Genomic DNA, 19,775 nt, shown 5'->3' with positions numbered 1-19,775 from the left:
GGGGGCGACATTCATTCATACCTACAATCATAAAGCATGGATTTATTGACTGTTTTATTGAATCTTAGCCCGTGTTACATTCAAAGCAGGTTTCACATTGTTTAATACATTTTTGTTGTTGTTGTTGTTGTTTTACGATTGTTTGCAATATTTTATTTTAATTTTTCAATATAGAAAACCCCATCAACAAACAAATACAGCTCAGTGGCTAAGGCAAGAAGACAAGAAATATCACTGTGATGATAAGAACTACCAGTATCCAGAGTACATCAAATATCATAAATACGTAACAAACATGGTACATGTTCATACAATCGGAGCTTTCCCAAGTTAATTCAAAAATGGAGTCCAGGATTTTGAGAAAACATTTGCTGCAGAAGTTTGTAGGTATAGAATATTTTCCATTTTATGAGTGATAGCATGTCATTGAGCCAGACAGTGAAGGAGGGAGGAACAGCAGACTTTCATTCCTTTAGGATACGTCTTTTTGCAACCATCATCATCGACTGACACCTGCATAGTTGCAGGAATAGTTCTGGAACATACGCAGCCAAAAACTGCAATTTCTGGATTGGGTGTGATGAAGATTTCATAAGCTTTAGAGTACCAATCAAATATTCTGGAATTAGTCATGAGCCAATGTGCGATCTGTCACATACGGGGGAAGTCGAAGAACAAATTTTGTGTAGTCCAACCTTGGAGTAATGGAGCCGATGGACAACTTTAAATTGTATTCATTAATGTCAGCCGTTAACAGAGCAGGAATGAATTTTTGATAAGGATTTGTCCCACATTTATTCCGGTATTTCTATACCCAGTTCCTCCCTCCGGGTGTCTCTTATCCTCGTAGTCCGCGCCTCAACACTTTCATCAAACAAATGTACAACTGCAGAGATCCGATGTTTGGAGTAAGGACGGCTCAGGAGCACATTAAAGAAGTTGTGTTCATTCGGAATATCTCGATAATTCTTGATACTGGATTGCACAAAATGCCTAATTTGTAGGTAACGGTAAAAATGTGAATGCGTTAAAATGAAATTTTGCCCAAGCTGATAAAATGATGCAAATTTTCCAAATATATAAAGATCTTTGAATTTGATTAAGCCCTTCTCCCTCCAAACATGGTGGATTTATCACCCAGGGGAGGCAAAAGAGCATATCGGTGCCTGCACAGAGGAGTTTGACAATTCAAGGACACCTCTAATTGGTTTAAAATACGCACAGATTGTTTTGGAACAAACCCTAGTTTCTTAAAAACCTCAGCTTTCCCCACTCTGGAGAAAAGCAGGGCCTCTAAAGAGGAGTCCCTTACTACGTCAGCCTCCATTATAACCCAAAGGGGGGTGTTAGAATTACTAAGATCTGGGGATGTCTGGTGCCAGAAGGTCAACGCTCGTAGATTTGTCTATTCTAGGATTCTTGTTGTTCCATATGTAAGACGTGATAATCGAGTCCAATTCCTTAAAGAAAGAGGAAGTGAGATAAAGAGGAAGATTCTGGCAAAGATGCAAAAATCTAGGAAGAGAGACCATTTTTATGGAATTTATACGACCAATCGTGGATAAGGGAAGAATTTTCCATGACTCCATATTATGCTTTAATATGGATAAAAATAATTTGGGATGATTAGGGACAGTCAATCCAAGATATGTGAAATTGTCATTAACAGGTTTTAGATGAAGGCATATCCTGAAATTTTGCCAAATGAGGTGATCAAATTAAGATAAATCTTCTGCTCGCGATTTATCGACGACTGTTCACATTTTGGAGATCAAGTAACGATGGAGGTGATTTCAACTCATAGAGGACATTCAACATTAGGCCTGAGCAACACCAGATTATCTTACGCCAACATACCAGGAAAGAAATGACCAGTCGCCTCATTTCTTAACCTCGACAAGTTCACGTGTGTAGTTCACTTACACCACAAGGGGGCGACATTCATTCATACCTACAATCATAAAGCATGGATTTATTGACTGTTTTATTGAATCTTAGCCCGTGTTACATTCAAAGCAGGTTTCACATTTAACAGTTTACATACATTCGTTCACATACAGTGACTGACAACTGTGCACATTCATTTAACACAAATATATTCTTCTAGTAGCCTAAATCTTTGCAATGCATATAGATGATTTATCCGAGTATTCACACATAAAAACATCAGTCCTTCAACATGCATCGGATTCACTAACACTAGATTCAATTTTGCCTGAGTTACAGAGAAATTCTGTAGCGTGCAAAAAATCCACACGGAAATCACGTCACTGAGAAAAATAACCAAAAACTAAAATACAACTTAAAACAAACAATTAAAACATCGTCTCAAGAACAGGAACAGGAAATGTTAAATAGAAAAAAGTGAGCTTTTTCTTGATATGAGGCAAGATTTTATAAAAACTGAACAGTTTCACACAAAAAATAAATCCTTGTCCTGGTTAAGTCGACCTGCCTTGTAAATTCAAAAGAGATCTTATTAAATAAAAAATGTAAAAGATTAAAACGAGTGCGTGTAAGCAGGATGATTTGTTCAATCCATTCTTAAAGACATCGTTAATGTCAACTAATAAAACACACCCGCTGCCTTTATCACCGTTTTCAAAGCCCTGAGTTAAAACAGAAAAGTGGTTCCACAACCGACATTTAAAATCAAAGAATATTAACAGACACAAAACACAAAACTCCTAAAAACATCAGGAAATAAAAGGACCCTGAAACTCAAGCATCAACAGAAACAATTCAAATGTTTTCTTAAATTTCATATCAAGCAGCAGATGCATTAAAGGTTCCCGTGGACCTCAAGAGACAACCTCAGAGAACGTGTCTGTACCAAACTCTGCAGTTTCTGTGGTAGCTGCTTGCTTCTGTCGGCACAGGGGGGACGTGTTTGTATACCAGCCATTTATAAACTGCACTGAGACTCAAAGCTTTACACTTTACACCACTTTAAAGAAAAGCAGGTACCTCTTTGTCTTGTTCAGCAGGCAAACCTTTGCCAAAATGAGCGTATTTAATATTAAAGTAAATAAGAAGAGCTAGCTTCACAGCATTAGCCTAAGTCCACCAGCTCTGAGACCTCAGACTTCAGACTTATTCCATTTCCTCTATAATTATTACAGAACTGTAGCTCATGGGGCTGAAAGGTGCTTTACGCCTGCAGTCTTTCAATTCGCCAGCAGGGGGTGAAAACGAGTCCAATCATGTAGACGTCTGAATCATCTGAAAACAACGCTCTGTTCCGTTGATATGTGAGCTCAGCCAACTCTTTCCTGATGAGTTTACGGTCTTATTGAATAAAACACGATGTTCACTTTGGAAATAAAGGTCCCATCATTATGCTTTAGCTTGGAGCCATCTTGGGTTAAGGTGCTACTGTAAGACTGTGAGGTATCCCCCTGTGTCTCAGTCACATCTGCGACACGCTCGCGACGTTTGGTTTTAGGCTGCGGTAAAAACACGACTCAAATACTGAGGTAAACATTAAAAATCTCAAACTGCTTTCCAAGGATTCTTACACTCTCCTACTTTCACGATGTCTTTGGCGATAACTGTCCGGCTAAACCAGCTGCAAGTTAAGGCGTCTTCAGTTACTCCACCACCTTCAGCTCAGGCTCGAGCTCCGCCCGGCTGCTCAGAGAGCAGATCTCCACAGGCCTGTTTATGCTGGCGCCCTCCTCCGGAGTGACCAGTGGATCCTTCCCGAGACTAACTTTCCTTTTTTGCCACATGTGGAGCGATCCGAGAATCATGATGCAGATGCACAAGGCCAGCATGAGTGAAACACCTACGAGCTCACCGTAGTAACTCTTCTCCTTCGGAGTCACGTCGTCGAGCTGCACTCCGTACTGTGTGTCAGAACTACTGCTCTGAAGGTTCCTGTTTGTTCCGCGATGTTCTTTGGAGGTCACCTTGCCCGTAGGACTGGTTGTAAATCCATTCTTTCTGTCATCGGTGGTGTATTCATTGGTGTGTATGAGCCGTGTCGGAGACATTGTTGGATCGTCGGTAACAATGCTCTCGTAGGTCTCGTCCGGCCCTGCAGTTTCATGGGTTCTTGGGGTCAAGTTAGAGCGCATCAGCTGTACGTCATAGCTTTCAACTACTTGTTTGTACCCGGCTTCCTCTGCCTCACAGCGGTAGACCCCTGAAGTGTCGTTAGTGACGACGAAGCTGAGACTGCCGTCATCTGATTGGATGAAGAGCTTCTCTGACTGAGGGAAGGCCCAGGTCAGAGTGGCCAAGTTGGAAGGTGTCAGACACGAAAGCCTCACCACTTCATTCATGTGAGCGCGGACCACTGCAGGCAGCAATGTTACAGCATCAAGGTTAAAACTCTGAGCTTGTTTCCAGAATACGTTCAACAGAATTTCTCAGTCTCCGTATCTGCCAACAGATTTGTACATCACCTGTGATCTTCTCGGCCTCGGTTTGCCCCTGACATTTGTCGTCCACATTACTGTCTTCCAGGTTCTGAACCCTGAAAAGGAAAACAACATTGTGTGTGAACCTTTAGCTTCTCACGACAACAAAAAATCCTCGAACATTTTTTACATCTTCATGTTTTGCAGATTGTCCGTTGGTTGTAGAGCTGTTGGCCCTTTGCTTCCACATTCATCCTTTCACAGGACATGCTCCACCTGCAGCTTTAAGCATGGTCGAAGCTCCAGCTCACCCATTCATCACCTAATTTAATGTCCCCACATTAAATAAAGCCCTCTTTCTCAGGTGGTTGCAGCTTTGTTAAATTAGAGAATGTATTGCTTTTGTGCAGTTTCTTTAAATGTGTACAATGACATTAAAGGGCTATTCTATTTTACTCTAGTCCTAAAATAAACACAGGTGATAGTTTTCGAGCTGCAGCGACGTGTACATTTTGATGGTCTACGTGTCAGAAACACCAGAGAGTATCTGCTATATGTGGCATCACTCTCAGCGCTGCAAAGACAACTCCGATGAATGAATAGCGACAATTACAATTATTACAACAACGGTTGCCAGAGTCCTGCGGCTGAATTGTTGCTGAAATAATTTTAACTAAAATCAGGGTTTCAGAAATGTTAGTGTTATTTATCCAGGGCTGAAAAGCCGGCGATGGTTTCATCTAAAGCATCTAATCATTTCAAGACTCATTTCTTAAAGTGTAGTAGATAAAAAGACAAATATCAATCAGGAATCTTAAAGAAAGCTGATGGTTTATTTTGTATGTGCAGGTCACATCTGTTCTGGACTATCTCAGAGTGAGTTTTACTTACATGTCCTCATGACCACCATGCACACGGGCACAGGCCCTGCTAGCGCGGCTCCATCCACACAGAGGATCTCTGGCCAGGAGACACTGACTGCAGGTTGTGTAGGTCGAGCAGTTGGCCACGGGTACGGCAGTCACGCCTTCAGATGTCCCCACATAGAGGACTCCCTGCAGGAGCAGAGAAACAGTCAGCCGGACGAATGCGAATCTGACAGATCTCTCAGGTTTCAGAGCGCAGGTGTTCAAATCTGTGAGACGCAGTCGTCCTGTACACATCTCTACCTGCACCCGCGTGAAGGCTCGTGCTTCCCAGTAGTTCTCTAAGATTAACTTTTGATCTTTTTATTTTTTGGGTGCGAGTCAAAAACATTTGAATGTGAACAGGATGCTTTGTTTGCTGATCAGTCAATGAATTGTGCAGTTTACCTTGGAGGTGGAGAGGACCACGCTTTGGACCGTCTGAGGCTGGGCGAAGAGCTGAATCTCCTCAATGACCCAAGGACCCTGATCAAGCAAAACCACTTTGTGGAGAAATCCAGACTCTTGGACAGTAGAGAGAAGGGATAAGTCGTTTTAAGTCATGCAAGAACCACAACAACCCTTCAAAGCTCGTTACTACAAGCAGGATGTGACCGTTTACATCACTGAACTATCATTTTGATCACATGTCCATGCACTGACTGCTTGGGCTCGTCTATGTTCACAGTCTCACCTGTGATGAGGAACAGGAGGGTATGCTGTTCATCGTTGGCTGCGCGTGCTCTCATCACAGCCACGCGACTGTACTGCTGCTCCGATGAGACGACGACCGGACCTTTGCGGACAGGCGTCACAGGGTTTGTGGTCAGGAAACTCTTCTTCACTTCCCCCAAAACAGCGTCAGTAGAATTGCCAAGTCCACACTGTCAGGAGAACATAGAGGGTCAAACAGTAAGATCTGGAAACACAGCTCGTTTTATGACAAACGGCATTAAATCATTTTTGTTTTTATGGCATTTTCTGCTGCATCTTATTCTCCTCGAGCGGGTTAATGAAGAAACGTTTTTAGTAAAGTGCAGATGGAAACTTGAAAGGTGCTTACAGTATGTCTGACATAAATTAGCAAATCTATCTTTGATTTTACGATTGCTTTGAGGATTCAGGAAGTCTAGAAAGAAATGAACCCCCCCACCGTTCCCAGGTAGCTGTGCGTTTCCTGTTGCGTACTCCACTGGTGGGTCCCCGTTACGAAGGTCCTGTAGCTCCCCTTGAACACGTCTTTGATGTCCTCAAGTCTGAAGACACAAACTGCAGACTCTGGGCCTCTGGACCTGAAATAAACCAGATTGCAGCGGTTACCTCGACGTCCTTAAGACAGATTTGAGACGTCCTGACTTGAACAGGTACGTTTAGAAACAGAGCTAACGTGCTAAAGTTGTGGGTTTGTTTTATTTGAGTCAACAATGATTGGCCTAAAACCAGGACATACACGAGATCCTGCTGAATTTGATGGTTCTGTTGCTTTCGCTGCCATGGTTACCAAATATCCCATACATTAAAGGAAAATGTGCCCAAAGACGCAGTTCAAGAAAGAATCTCATGTCAGCCCAGCGATGATCCAGTGAAGACTCCTCTGATCTTCCACTGTTTATTTTAACGTGACTGTCTCTTAAAAACTTGGTTTATTGAAATTGTCTCACGCATGAACATAAAGACGGCACAAATTTGCTCTTGTACAGTAAATCTCTCAGCTGTGAAGGGGGTCTCTGGGGTATCGGGCCCCCTGGGCAGGCAGGAAGGGACCATTTTTCTTTTTCTGCTACTAGTTTGTGTTTGTCGACCATGGAGCCATGCCACCCTGGCTCATGTGGTTTTCATCGCTCAGTCCCAAATAAGTAATTGGCAGAACCACAGCATGGAAAACGCTTTGTAAGAGCAGCCACCAATCACTCATCTGAACATCCAAGCTGGGAAATTCGGGGGTTGACCCTCAGCTGTTTATTTGGCAGTAACTAGATGTAAACATGGCTTTAATAAAAAATGTGACAGTTAAAACATTTAAGACCAGAACAATCCAAACATCATCCCTCTTATTTCCTGTTTACCTACCACTGAGTCGTGAAGACACCGTAGAACAGAGTGTCAGCAATGTCGCCGCCCTCTGGTGGCGGGAGGGTGAACACATCCTGGAGAATATTGAAGGGAAGCTGTTTCTCAAACTGACAGAGCAGAGTGGCTTTGGTAAAGGACGTCCATTTCTTCTGCAGAGTCCTCACTCCACCAACATCATCCTGTAAAACCAGCACAGAACAATCCTTCATGTAATATTAATGGTAATACGCACATTCACATTATGCGCTCTCGCTGTTTGCTGTCACCTTGCAGACTTGAGCCACCCGAGCGGTTTTCAGATCCTCTACGTAACTGAACTCTTTTCCAACTTCACTAAAGAAGAAGTAGAGTTTCCCCTCTGCTGGGTCCAGTGATGAGCTGACAAATGTAGGCTCTGAAATACAGAAGTGCAGGAAGTGAGTACAGAACAGAGTCTGTGCCATGTGGTCTGAATACATCTGGAGCGTACAAAGTACTCAGCTGACAGACCGATGGGTGGAGAAAGAGTCAACACATAATATGATGTGTTTATGTGCAGCAGACATAACTTTTTAAAACGACAAAGACACTGCGACGTCTAAGACAAAGAGGAAATGAGCAGCTGGAGACAGAACGCAGGGAATTCTGCAGACCTCACAGCTGTGGTTTGGTTGAAAGTATTTGAGCTGACACAAACATGTCTGATCCATGTTTACGAGGTTTTTGTGGTTTTTCCATGTCAGTGTTTTAAAGAACAGTAGTTATGACCAACATCTAAGTGTTGGCAGAGTCACTGCCTCGATGTGTAAGACGCTGATTCACATCGAGGCTACTGCAGCAGGTTATGGGAAGCTTTTTCTGCTTCTTCATTAATAAAAATGTAGTTTAAATGTCAGGAACACGTCTCTTGAGTTACTTCACAACAACCTCATCACAGGAATATCCGAGCTTTAGTAGGCGGACCTAATAATTGAGGATTTTGCTTGTGGATGCTCAGGAGGAGCAGCAGCTCCAACAAAGACGCAGAGTAGCTTTGAACCGGACAGAACCTTTGCTGTTTCGGACCCCATAGACCCAACCTCCAAGGGCCAAGAAGAGTTTGTCCATTTGTACAAAACCTGGCACTGAATGTACAACGATTTATATTTGCCACTAAGGCTTTGGCCTCCCTGCCCTACCATGCCCATGCAGGATGCTGCAGCATAAACACTGTGCCCTGGCTGACATTGGTCAGCTGGATGTGTAGAAGAGTGACGTCCTTCATCCTGGTCTTTAGTGGCACCAAATGTTATATGTGGAACCTGTTTAAACAGGAACAATGAAGAGACACCTAGGCTCCGGTAACTGGACAGGTGCTTTGGTTTGTGCGTCGAGTGGACAGTTTTACTGAGATGCTGACGAAGACTCAGATATGAGAAGATGAGACCTGAACACCAGTGTGGATGACTCCAGTCCCATCTTTGCACAGTTCTGAGTCCAGGATAGATTATAAAGCTACTTTTTTTAACATATTAAAGATCGGACACCCCAATCATTACACTGCATATGTCAACTGCACTCCAACTTGAGGCTGGAAACCAAGGCCTGAGTTTCACCTGCTCAAAAACTAAAGTAATGCCACACACGTGGCTTTTTTAAATAATTCTCTTTCACCACCTTGAGTTTGGGGGTGTGACAGGACTCCTACGCGTGCTCCTATATTAGTGGTGGTTTCAGCGGTGAGACATATCACATTATCACAGATATGCATTTAGGTGTGTGAGACAGATGTCAGTAATTATTTTTACCATTTGTGGCCAACAGCCCACATTCGATGACACTGATGCAGATCCATGAGTGTGATATGGACTAAAGCGTGATGCAGTTACAGCCACACGTGGGGACATCTACCAAACATCAGGGTAACAGCAGAAGCTTACACATAACACTACACTTAGATTAGTCCTTCTTTAAATATATGAGTTTTCTGCTTTCCTTGCTTGATGAGCTAAGAGGTGAAAAAGGGGCGGAGCAAGCCTATATGTAGACCTGCAAAGTGGGTCATACCACAACTCTGGGTCATCGGGGGGAAATGGAATTTGTTACGCTAGTTTCAGTCCGGTTCTTGTGTGTTTGTGATGCCATATTTTAGGGTTTTTCATTTGCCTGAAATTGCAGTGAAATTCAGGTGTAAAGCAGAAAAGTCCAGTTTGTTCTTTTAGTTTCTGCACCCATTAGTTTCTTTGTGACAAAGCTTTTTACAGCTTGATTTATCCTGGTCATGTTCGCTCACCTTCCAGTAGGCGGATCGACGTCTCCAGGCTGACGTCTGGACGGCCGTCTTTGCTGAAGTATCGCAAAATCTGTGGTTTGATTCCTCTGAAGTCGGTTTTTGTGGCTGTGAACAGCTCGCCGTCTGCACATAAATAAACAGGAGAGCTCCGGGTGTTTGTTTTAAAGCACATATTAACGTGAGAACATACAACAAATGCTGCTCTGCTTTGGTCAAATAACAACACAGTACACATTATGTACTGTGTATTATTCATGTGTGCCAACTCGCACATCAGTGTTAATATTCCTCGCATTAGCGATCGTAGTAACCAGTGTGTCGTGAAAACAGCCGTACATCTGATACATTTTTAAATATATTTTTGGCTCTTTTATTAGATTGATGCAGTGCATGCAGGACATAACACAGTACGCGCTGCTGTGCACAGGGAAGGAAATGACAGGCACGCTCCGTCTCAGAGAGTAAACCCTGCTGCTGTTTGGTTTGTGGGTCACAGCCAGTGACACCATGCCACCCACAGATGCTGTGCTTCATATGAAATTCTCTCATGCAACTGTGGTTTGTGCAAAAGGTGAAACAAAACTTTTTTTATTGCAACTGACATCCAACGTGAATCAGATAGTTTTCCACTTGTTTTTGAAAGCATTGCATCCTACACATTAAAGGTCACAAAGTTAAGGCTACAGATTTCTCCACTGAAACTTATATTGCAACAAAAACACAAGAAAATATGGAAATTAAGTGAGAAATAACGTTTCATTTATAATGTAATTAAAGCTAAACTTTTGGCTCATACTGAATACTCCATTACTGCATTTTTATTTTAAAAAAAGAACCGAAGTAAAACTGTGACTGAAACTTAATAAAAGCTAAACATTCACTCTCAGTTACTCTGAAACTAAACTGAAATGTGTAAAAAAAAAAAAAAACTCTGGAAAGAACTGAAACTAAACTTCTGCAAAACAAAAGGAAGATAAAAAACAAAATAATGAAAAGTAGTTTAAATTCAGATTCAAATTTTGCAGCACTCCTCATCCCCAAAATATCAACTCTGCAAAGATTCTTGCTGAGTTACGTGCAAACAGCTTGAGGTTTGACCACTTTATTGCTGAATGCGAGCCCAGCGGAAAGTTGCAACTCAGCACACTGACCTGCGATGACGACGGCGCTCCTCTCGAAGGGGCTGAACGGACAGCGACCTTTAGCGCTGACTTTTTTGACAATGGAGAAGCTTTGGGTGTCCTGATGAAGACAAACAAAAGCTCAGCTGAACATCCAACTGTGTCTGAGCTGTTAGGAAGCATTTATATAGGACATAAGATTTTTCTCATCTGGTTAATAGACTTGGTTGAAGCTGACAGCATGTATGAACTTACGATGTACGCTTCTTGGGGGCTGTAAGCGTAGCTGCCACAGGTGTAGAGATGGGTGGAGTTTAGAGGTTGCAACACGTGGATAAAGTTTGGACATTCATTCTGCAAAACAACAGAAACTGAATAAAATCGCTACATTTTTCCTTTACGTCCTCTCCCATACGTACTCCTGTTGACTCCTCCGCAGCTTTAAACAGTACGAAGCTCTTCTGGTTAAAATATCTCAAAGTTTTATCTTTGGTGGGTGTTCTTGCTTTTTTATATCCAGCTACATTAGGGCCAGGTAGAAAAGGGAGGGACCAACGTGGAGTGAAGCGATGTGGTCCAGGAATCGGGGTTTCAATTCTCTGCAGCGTTAAATACATTTGGATTGTTCCTTACTGGTGAAAATTCACCATACAGTGAAAAGAAAAAGTATTCATATTCATACACAATTGCTGCTGTGTGTGGATTTTATATTTACCATTAAATCCTTTCCTTTCCCCGTGCAATCCGATGTCTCTTTATCAGACGGACTCCACTGCACCTGAACAAAACACAGACGAACTGTTGGGCATCACGGGACCTCAGCAGTAAAAGTAATAATATTTCAGTAAAATTCAAACAGTTTCTTCTGAGCACCTTCTTGTTCAGTCTGATGACATCACTCTGGTTAACGTCCAGTGACAGGATGGCGTTTTGTGCACCAACGTAAAGAGTGGAGCTGTCGCTGCTCAGCAGCAGAGCGGTGGTGTTGTGGAGGTCACCGTGGCCAAAGTGGAGCAGAGGTCTCTCCGTGGAGTCTGGACACAAACACACAGAAACCACAGCAGCTGTTACCGTCTGAGGAAACTCCAGGTTGCACAGGAGCTGGACTCAAGACGACACTCGGGGCTGGATGCACAGCAGATTCAAAGAGAAATCTAACCTGAGGATCTCAGCAAACACTTGGAGGAAGCTAATATTAAGCAAACATAAGGGCCTTGCTCTACAAGCTCACACGCAGGGTGATTCAGGCGCAGCGTGTCTGAGCCGTGTGTGGGAAAACGCTCTGTAACCTTTAAGGACGCCGCAGAAGGGTCATTACACGGGGCGGGTCAATTTAAAGAGATACGTTTAGATAAGTGTTAGTCAGAAGTGCAAACAGAGCAAAGAAAGCAAGTTTATCAAACATGAAAACATCGAAACAAAGTTCCTGCGATTTCTTTTGAAGTTTTACAGCTTCGCTCTGCGCTGTGGTTTCTGCTGAGCTTATCTTCAGACAGGGATAAATAAAGACGGAGACTACAACAGGAGGTGAGAGGACGCAGCTCAGCGAGCACCCGCAACATGTCGTGCACTTCACTCACCAGCTGACCGGCACAGAGACAGCAGCACTGCCTGTTTGTGAGGCTGCAGGTTTGGAGAGGATGTGGTTCAGAGCTGCAGAGAAACTCTCCACATATGAACGATAAGATTTAAAAATAAGAAACATCTCAGCAGCAGATTTCTCAGTAGACTTGTTTACAGTGTCTCAGTCGCACTGCTGCCATCTCTGCAATATTTCTGATCACGTGACATTTTATTGATTTACTCCTTTAAGCTTGAGTAAAGATGGCCCCTTCTTACTGACGCGACTCACTTGTACTGCTTTCTGCTCGTTAGAGTTTTGAATGTTACATCTGAACGCTTTTAAGAACTTAACAGGAAGCTGGCTCAGTACTTCCTGCGCTTCCTGGCTATTATTTATGAATGCAGATATATTTGTGCAAAGGCTACGTCCACACATAAACGCCAAAAACGAAGGAAAACGCTGCCAGAAACATACCAAGCAACAGGTGGCGATATATTCCTAACCTGTAGAAATGTTGGCCAATCAGAAACAGTAAAACAAGTAAACAAAGATGGCGCATAGAAGCAGCACTGAGTCGTTTAAACGCTGCAGAGAGTAAAATTAACAGTATTGTAGAAATTCATTTCACCGAAACAATAACGTGGCGCACAGCGTGACGTCAAAAAAGGCGCACACCTTTGACGCTGCGTTTTCTGCGTTTTCCTCGTCCGCACGTAAACGTGAAAACAGTTTTTTTAAATCTCCATCCTGGCAGGAGTTTTTAAAAATCTGTTTTCAGTGACCGAAAACGCCGTTTACGTGTGGAAGAAAGCTGCGAACGCATCAGAAAAAGCAGCTTTTTCAAAAATACGCGTGTAGGCGTGGACGTAGCCGAAGACAATAAAACGTAAAGTCGCCATCAGCTAACGGGACCCTCGTTTGCGTCGCAGACTTTTAGCCTAACAGGGTGACCATATTTGGATTTCCAAAGGCACGAAGAGCTTTAATACTATTGTTTGCTTAAAGAAAACGTTAACACACCTAAACAATGCTTTCTCTGTGCGGTTAATGAATAAAAACTGTCATGTAGGCTTTTTGCTCAACAATTGCAAAAAAAGAGGCCGGTTGGGGACGTACTTTTAGCTTGCATGCAACCAAAGCATGACTCACACTCGCAATGTAACGAGCAACCAGAAATCTTACCAGATATTTCAATCTTTTCACAGAGATTAGTTTGATACCAACAACTCAAATAAAATAACTGAACAGCAAACTGCCAGGAGCCACTGAAGGTCATAAAACCTGAAAATTATCTGAAAGCTGGAGGATTTGAGAATCTGTGACATACAAAATAAGGAAATGTTTCTGTCAGCAGAGAACCTGAAGCAGTGACCACGTTAACTTTGTACTGAAACAGCCGTCCGACGATCGACCCACCGGAGGCTTGTTCACCTCAAACGTGCCTGATCGATGACGTCACCTTCACAGGATATTCACTAAAACATCAACGCAAAACCACAGATGTGTGTCCATTCTGTGTTTCAAGAGAAATATAAAGAAATGAGGGGCAGCTCAAAGACTTTTGCACAGTACTGGGGTGAAAATGTGAGCGCTGATGAATTCCTGCAACCTTTCACAGGTTTTTAAGGACTCTGCACCCACTGAACTTGTTTTTAATAGTTCAGCACGTGTGCTTTTTTAATTGTTTTTGTTTGTTTGTTTGTTTGTTTGTTGTTAGAATCTGAATGCTTGAAAGTAATAAGAAGCATCAGAAAAAAGAAAAAGTGTCCGATTTTATTCTGACCGAAGAGGGACGGTCTGAAACTGCTCAGTGGAGCCACTTCAGGACCAAAAGAATGCTCATCATCTGAACACCAACAGATCAAACTGACAGAAAAGCGTCTCCTAATCACAAACACCAGACTCCGATCAGCAGAAGTCCTGTCAGAGGAAGTTTGTCTGGTCTCAGAGGACGAGGAGCGCCGGTGAACAGCTTTCCAAGAAGCGCCGCTCAGGGCAGCTCAGACATGTCGCAATTCACAGCGAAGGACAGAAAAGTGAAGCGAATCCTTGCTGAGGATCAGTGACGGCAACAAAACGCCTCTCACTGTTTTCTGCTTTTGTTCGCTGTTCCCTTCAGAGCTTCTTCCTTTGTGTTTTCCCTCGACTTCTCTCTTCTTTAACTAAATCTGCTTTTTGTTTGAAGCCTCACTCTAGCTCATAACCTGGTGAAAATATAAACCCTCTCATTATCACACATGCCACAGAGTGGTTGATTATGGTTTTTAATATATATATACGTTTCCCCATGACAGCGACCGCGAGAACATGCAGTCATCTCAGCCTCAGCTGACCTCATTTTGTTGTGATAGAAGGACTAAATAAACCAGATCCGAGTTCTGAGTTGATCCGATTGTTGGAGCAGTCGCAGAGAGGCCTGGCAGGATCAGTTCAAACAACTTGATCACCTGGAGGAGGGGTGGGCAACTCCAGGCGTCAGGTTTTAGGTGTTTCAGCTGATTTAAACGGCTGAATGAGCTCCTCAACATGTCCTGAAGTTCTCCAGAGGCCTGGTAATGAACTAATCATGAGATTCAGGTGTGCTGACCCAGGGTGATCTCAAACCTGCAGCATGTTGTAACTTGGAGACTGTTGACAGGTGACTTCATTAAATTTAGTAAAGTGGCTTATCGAGTTTCACAGTTTGAAACATTAATGCTTGGCAGTGAAATCTTCCTTAAATCTTGCTAAACTGTGTCTTATACGCAGTTCTGGTTTCATCACAACTTACTTCTGCTTTCCAATCTCACCGCAGGCATGAATGAACGTCTGTTACCATAGTTACGCTGACTCAGACTGGTTTTTATGGGTTTTTATGTGTCACTAAATGCCCGCATGAATAACGATCTGATGGCCACAAAAGTCCCGAAAACACTAAGACGAACGGCTTGATGTGAGGTGTGCTGCAGTTTTAGGAGCCAGCGTGCGCTGACAGATTTATGATGTCATAGTGTCCCCCGCCGTCCTCTCCAGCATTCACAGCAGAGCGTTTAAACACACCTCATCTAATCAAAGACATTAAAGAGCCGCTGAAGGAGTCCTGAGTGGAAAACTAGAGAATTCTGCAGCAGTTCTGCAAAGAGCCAATCAGCAGCCTGACCGGGAAACTCATGAGCCAATGGCGTGGCTGCAGCGATGCACCCCACACGGTCACAGGTGTGTGTTGGCAGAGAGAGGAAAGATGTTTAATGTGCTCATCCACTGATTGCTGTGCCGTCGTCCTCGTTGATCTGCTCTCCTCTGATTCGGTGTTGGTGCTGAGTCCAGCGCTTGGTTTCTGCTCTTCGTTTTTCTCGGGCTCCCTTGTTTGTGTTTGACCTTTATAACAAATTTGTTGCACATTCAAAAGTTTCTTAAAGTGCAGCATTGCTCCAAGGTTTTGAATATGGATTCAGGAGCTTAACAGATGTACAAAAGTTTTCTCACCAACCTTTTCTCAGCGTGCTTTAATTAGCTGTTTGTTGTTGTTGTTTCAAGCTCTGGGGGGAGATGTGAGAGACTTTCATCACGTCGTCACTGTGGCTGCGTGAGGCTGTGTGAAACACGGCGCTAGCCACCATAACCAGAACCATAACCATGTGAAAAGGCTGTCAAAGTCGCAGGCTTTTGAAACTGGCCGAGCGTGAGACAGAAGAGACTGATACAGGCCGGACGAGCCAGCCATCGGTGAACTGCAGCCAGTCTGGAGAGGCTGGAAGATGATCTAGCAAATGAGAAAGTCACCATACCTTGCTGCTGCGCACCAAGCAACACTGTAAAGGAAGAACTTCTGGACAGACTCCAGGGTTGTACTTGGGTACATCAACAACGAGGCCCGTGCTTTGCACACATTTGTATCAAATACGATTTGCAAAATAAATCTCAGTACATCAGCAGTGGTGTTTGCACTGCAGCAGGCTTCTCCAGCTGTAGAGGTAACCCCCGAAGAAGTTAAAAGTTAAAAGGGTTCAAGCACTAAGAAGACTGAAAATGCATCTCTCCTTTCATTCCAAAGGACCACCACATAACAAGGATGATGACAGCTCACTATCATGAGCAGGTTAAACACCAAGGAAAGGGTCTAACCATCAACGAGATCAAATGGATGTTGGATCCCAGGAATAAACAGAACTGTTGCATCAGTGTGTTAAATGCAGGAAACACAGAAGGTCAGGAGGAGCAGCCAGAGGCAGACCTGCCATCTGAGCAGGTGGATCAAGCTCCACCTTTTACTTCTTGTGCTTTGGAGTCTTTTGGACCATTTTGCAGAAAGCGAGGGTGTAATGAGAGATGAGGACGTTCGTTTACGAGGCAATGTCTGCTGTGAACAGTTGCCAACTCACTGTGGGATGTTTCTAGAAGGGATCTGAATGTTTGGTGACAGTCATCGAACAGGCAGGAACAAGTGGAGATCAACGATTTGACTCGTGGACCAGAAAATGAGAAAGGAGGGAGGAGGATGTGACAGGAAGTGTATTGTTGCTCTCAGGGGCTGTTTAAGACAACGACTACATCCTTTACTGAATAAAGGCTTCATGCACAGATTATTCTGTTTCCATTTTGTAAAAAGCCTCAGGCTTTAAGGTCATTCTGAGTTTAGAAATCATCAGTGTTACATTTCTCTTTTTTGTGTAAATGGCCTTTAAATGGTCAGACATATTTGAGATATATTTTCACATATATTTGTTTTAAAAAGTTTCTGCTTCAGTTTAAAGTAGGAAAAAGGAGAAGCAGAAAGAAACGCATGTTACCTGTTAACAAGAAGCTGGCTGGCAGTGGCACGAGCTTCATCCATCCTTTAATAAGTGATAGCAAACTGTTGTTTAACAGAGTTTATGTGGAGCTGTAAACTAGTGAGATGATATAGTGACGCTTTCACCTGCTTGTGACTGTTTAAGCTAATGTTGGAGCTCTTTGTTCTCTTACACACAGGTGTTAATTGGCCGCTCTGGGATATAATAAATTTACCAATAAATCGATTAACCAAAGCTAGTGGTTTACTTGATGCCATTGCTCAACCCGATAAAGGCCCAACTTCTTTTCTGAAATGGAGAAGTGACTGTTGCACCAAGCTCTGAGTGCAGGCCTCCTGCTGAAGGTGCCGGGGGTCGTTTTGCACCCACACTGCTGTTACTGAGACTCGGAAGCTGTCGTGTGCCGTTCAGCCCGACGCTTCTCTCCGCAAACTTAGCCTGTCTCCAACTTCTGGAGCCTGACAGGATGCTGTCACGTCTGTCATCCTGCCTGTCAGCAGCAGTGTTAACTTACGTGACTGGTTCCAGTGAGCTGGAGCTGGCGGAGGTGCGAGTCTGTCCTCCAGCAGCTGTGTTTTTACACTGAAGGTGACAGAGGCTGCTCCCGATGGGGTTTGCATCATTTACATATGAATCAGAAGCAAAGAATGGAGAATGATGAAGTTCGCTCGGATTACGGGTTTGGGTGGGAGAATCTGGAAGTGCGGAGGTTCCCGCGAGAGTTGATGATGAATCCCAGCTGCTTCGATCCCACTGCTGTAAACACGTATACACGTTTCCAGCGTGCGAAGCCAAACGATTGCACAAACTCTCCTGGAAAACTCGCGGCCACAGCTGCAGCCTACAGAAAGCGATAGCTCTGAAAGTCCGTCCAGCTGACACAACATCTGGCACGACTCCTCTGTGCGTCCACGCCCCGCACAGCACAGCTTTGACCCGGCTGCATGTGACTGCACAACAGAAAAACACTGTGTGGACCGAGTTGGTGTCAGAAACGTGAAATACATCAGTTTGCACGCAGCGTGGGTGAAGTGCGGCGCCGGTGTAAGACAACGAAGGATTATTCCGCAGTGCGCGCTGGTGCGTTAATGTTTGCAACATGCAGCTATGTGTGAAATCTTTCCTGTTAGATCATTTTCCTGTTTTCAGACAAACTCGTCATATTCACGAGTCTCAGCTGAACATGTGACCGAACTCTGTTTCACAAGCTCGGAATGAGGACAGATCCCCGGGGAAGTGAACGCATCACAGCAGATATTACAAAGATAAGACCTTAGATGGTTCGTGCAAAGCGCCATCAGGCCGAACAGACGCATCTCTGCCGTGCAGGCGGACAGAAAATCAGCTGACTTTGAAGCAACAAAAAAAGCTTTTACATTGTTTTTCCAAGACAAACAGATGTGAAAACATCACCTCTCACATCACAGTAATCATTATTAACCCCGCACTGAGAAAATCTGCTTTTGGGAGCAAAACTAAAAAACATCCAAAGATTTCATAAACTTTTTTCCCTTTAAAGAAAAAACAGAACCGTCCAATAAAAAAGGAGGGACGGAGACTCTGCGAGACTCAAGCACAAAATTAAAACAAAGCGTTGGACTTACTGAGAGCGAAGGAGATCCGCGGAGGAGAGAGGGAACCCTCGGAGCTCAACAGGAGGTGGAGGAGGAGGAGGACGGCTGGGAGAGCCATGATGGATGAGCTGGTGAAGGTGATGGAGCAGAGCTTTGTTAAACGTGCAGCTCGTCTGTCGCCTCTGCCGAGCTCTGAGTCAATGCGGCTCTGATCACTGAGCAACACGACCACAGCTTCCTCCTCGCAGCGGTCGGAGATCAGAGGGAGGAGGGTGGAAGCTTCTCTGCACAGCCTCAGTGCTGGGCTGAGCTGGCTCGTGTCACGCTGTGCAGATAACACTTATTTTCACCAAAGACGCCAAAATGAGAGTCTCGTTTGTTCCTCTGAAAGCTGATCAGGGGACTTTGGTTTTCTCTTTGCTTCTCGTGTTCCTCTGCGGTGCTTCACCTTATTTCACATCCGCCCTCATCAACTCACTGCTTTTCCGTTTCACCCCATGGGGCACGCATGTACAGGAAGAAAAAGCATTGACCTACAAACCAGCGCGGTGGAGACGAGCGCTGAAGACCACTTCAACTAGTTTCTGCTCCAACGCGAAGAAGCCACCGAGCACGAGTGATGACCTTTAAAATGCAACTTACAACACTCACACGCCAATTTGTTAGTTACACCTGGTTTGAGTCCTTCCACCTTCAGACCTGCATTAATTCTTCATGGCAGAGATTCATCTAAACGCTGGAAACATCAGCAGAGCACCACGCAGCTGCTGCAGTGCGTCTGTTTGAGGTGCTGTGTGCTGGAAGCGCTCATCAGAAGATGTGCACACTGTGTGGTCTTCTGCTGCTATGGCCCATCATGCTGTGCATTCAGACATGCTCTTCTGCAGACCCGAGCTATAACTTTGTTCCCATCAGCTCATTTTCTCCCAGAGAACCGCTGCTCACTGGATCTTTTTGTCTTTTGTGGATCTTTCTGTGGAAACTCTACAAATGTTTACGAGGGGAAATCCCAGCAGATCAGCAGTGTCTGACTCCAGCTAACACGCCACACTCACCTGCTGCTCAGTTTGAACTTTATCATTTCCACATGGATGGAGTGGCTTCCATTAGATGTTTTCTTTCACGAGCAGTGGAACAGGTGTACCTAACAA

The 19,775-nt window shown here is 44.0% G+C and overlaps 1 protein-coding gene across 1 annotated transcript; it reads right to left on the bottom strand.

Moving 5' to 3' along the window:
* Window positions 1-1,985: 1,985 nt before the first annotated feature.
* LOC308406141 (semaphorin-4B-like) lies at window positions 1,986-19,064 on the bottom strand. The gene is made up of 14 exons (XM_080897010.1): window positions 18,655-19,064; window positions 11,588-11,748; window positions 11,430-11,492; window positions 10,970-11,068; window positions 10,745-10,835; window positions 9,594-9,716; window positions 7,609-7,736; window positions 7,340-7,521; window positions 6,423-6,561; window positions 5,964-6,153; window positions 5,678-5,793; window positions 5,256-5,419; window positions 4,410-4,480; window positions 1,986-4,300 (listed from the first exon to the last, which is right to left on the bottom strand). Exons 1-14 carry the CDS (start codon window positions 18,740-18,742, stop codon window positions 3,591-3,593), a joined length of 2,325 nt encoding a protein of 774 aa, XP_080753136.1. The 5' UTR covers window positions 18,743-19,064; the 3' UTR covers window positions 1,986-3,590.
* Between the last annotated feature and the right edge of the window lie 711 nt (window positions 19,065-19,775).

Source organism: Rhamphochromis sp. 'chilingali' (assembly GCF_963969265.1).
Source record: "Rhamphochromis sp. 'chilingali' genome assembly, chromosome: 11".
Classification (NCBI taxonomy): domain Eukaryota; kingdom Metazoa; phylum Chordata; class Actinopteri; order Cichliformes; family Cichlidae; genus Rhamphochromis; species Rhamphochromis sp. 'chilingali'.
The sequence above is the reverse complement of the archived record's forward strand: the minus strand, read 5'-3'. Positions and strand labels throughout refer to the sequence as shown.

Bases quoted from the DNA above. Each gene is read 5' to 3' on its own strand.
- LOC308406141 (XM_080897010.1), bottom strand. From the start codon at position 18,742: ATGGCTCTCCCAGCCGTCCTCCTCCTCCTCCACCTCCTGTTGAGCTCC. The intron at 7,737-9,593 runs GTGAGCGAACAT...TCTGTATTTCAG, and splicing joins GTCGATCCGCCTACTGGAAG to AGCCTACATTTGTCAGCTCA. The intron at 5,420-5,677 runs GTAAACTGCACA...CTGCTCCTGCAG, and splicing joins TGGTCCTCTCCACCTCCAAG to GGAGTCCTCTATGTGGGGAC.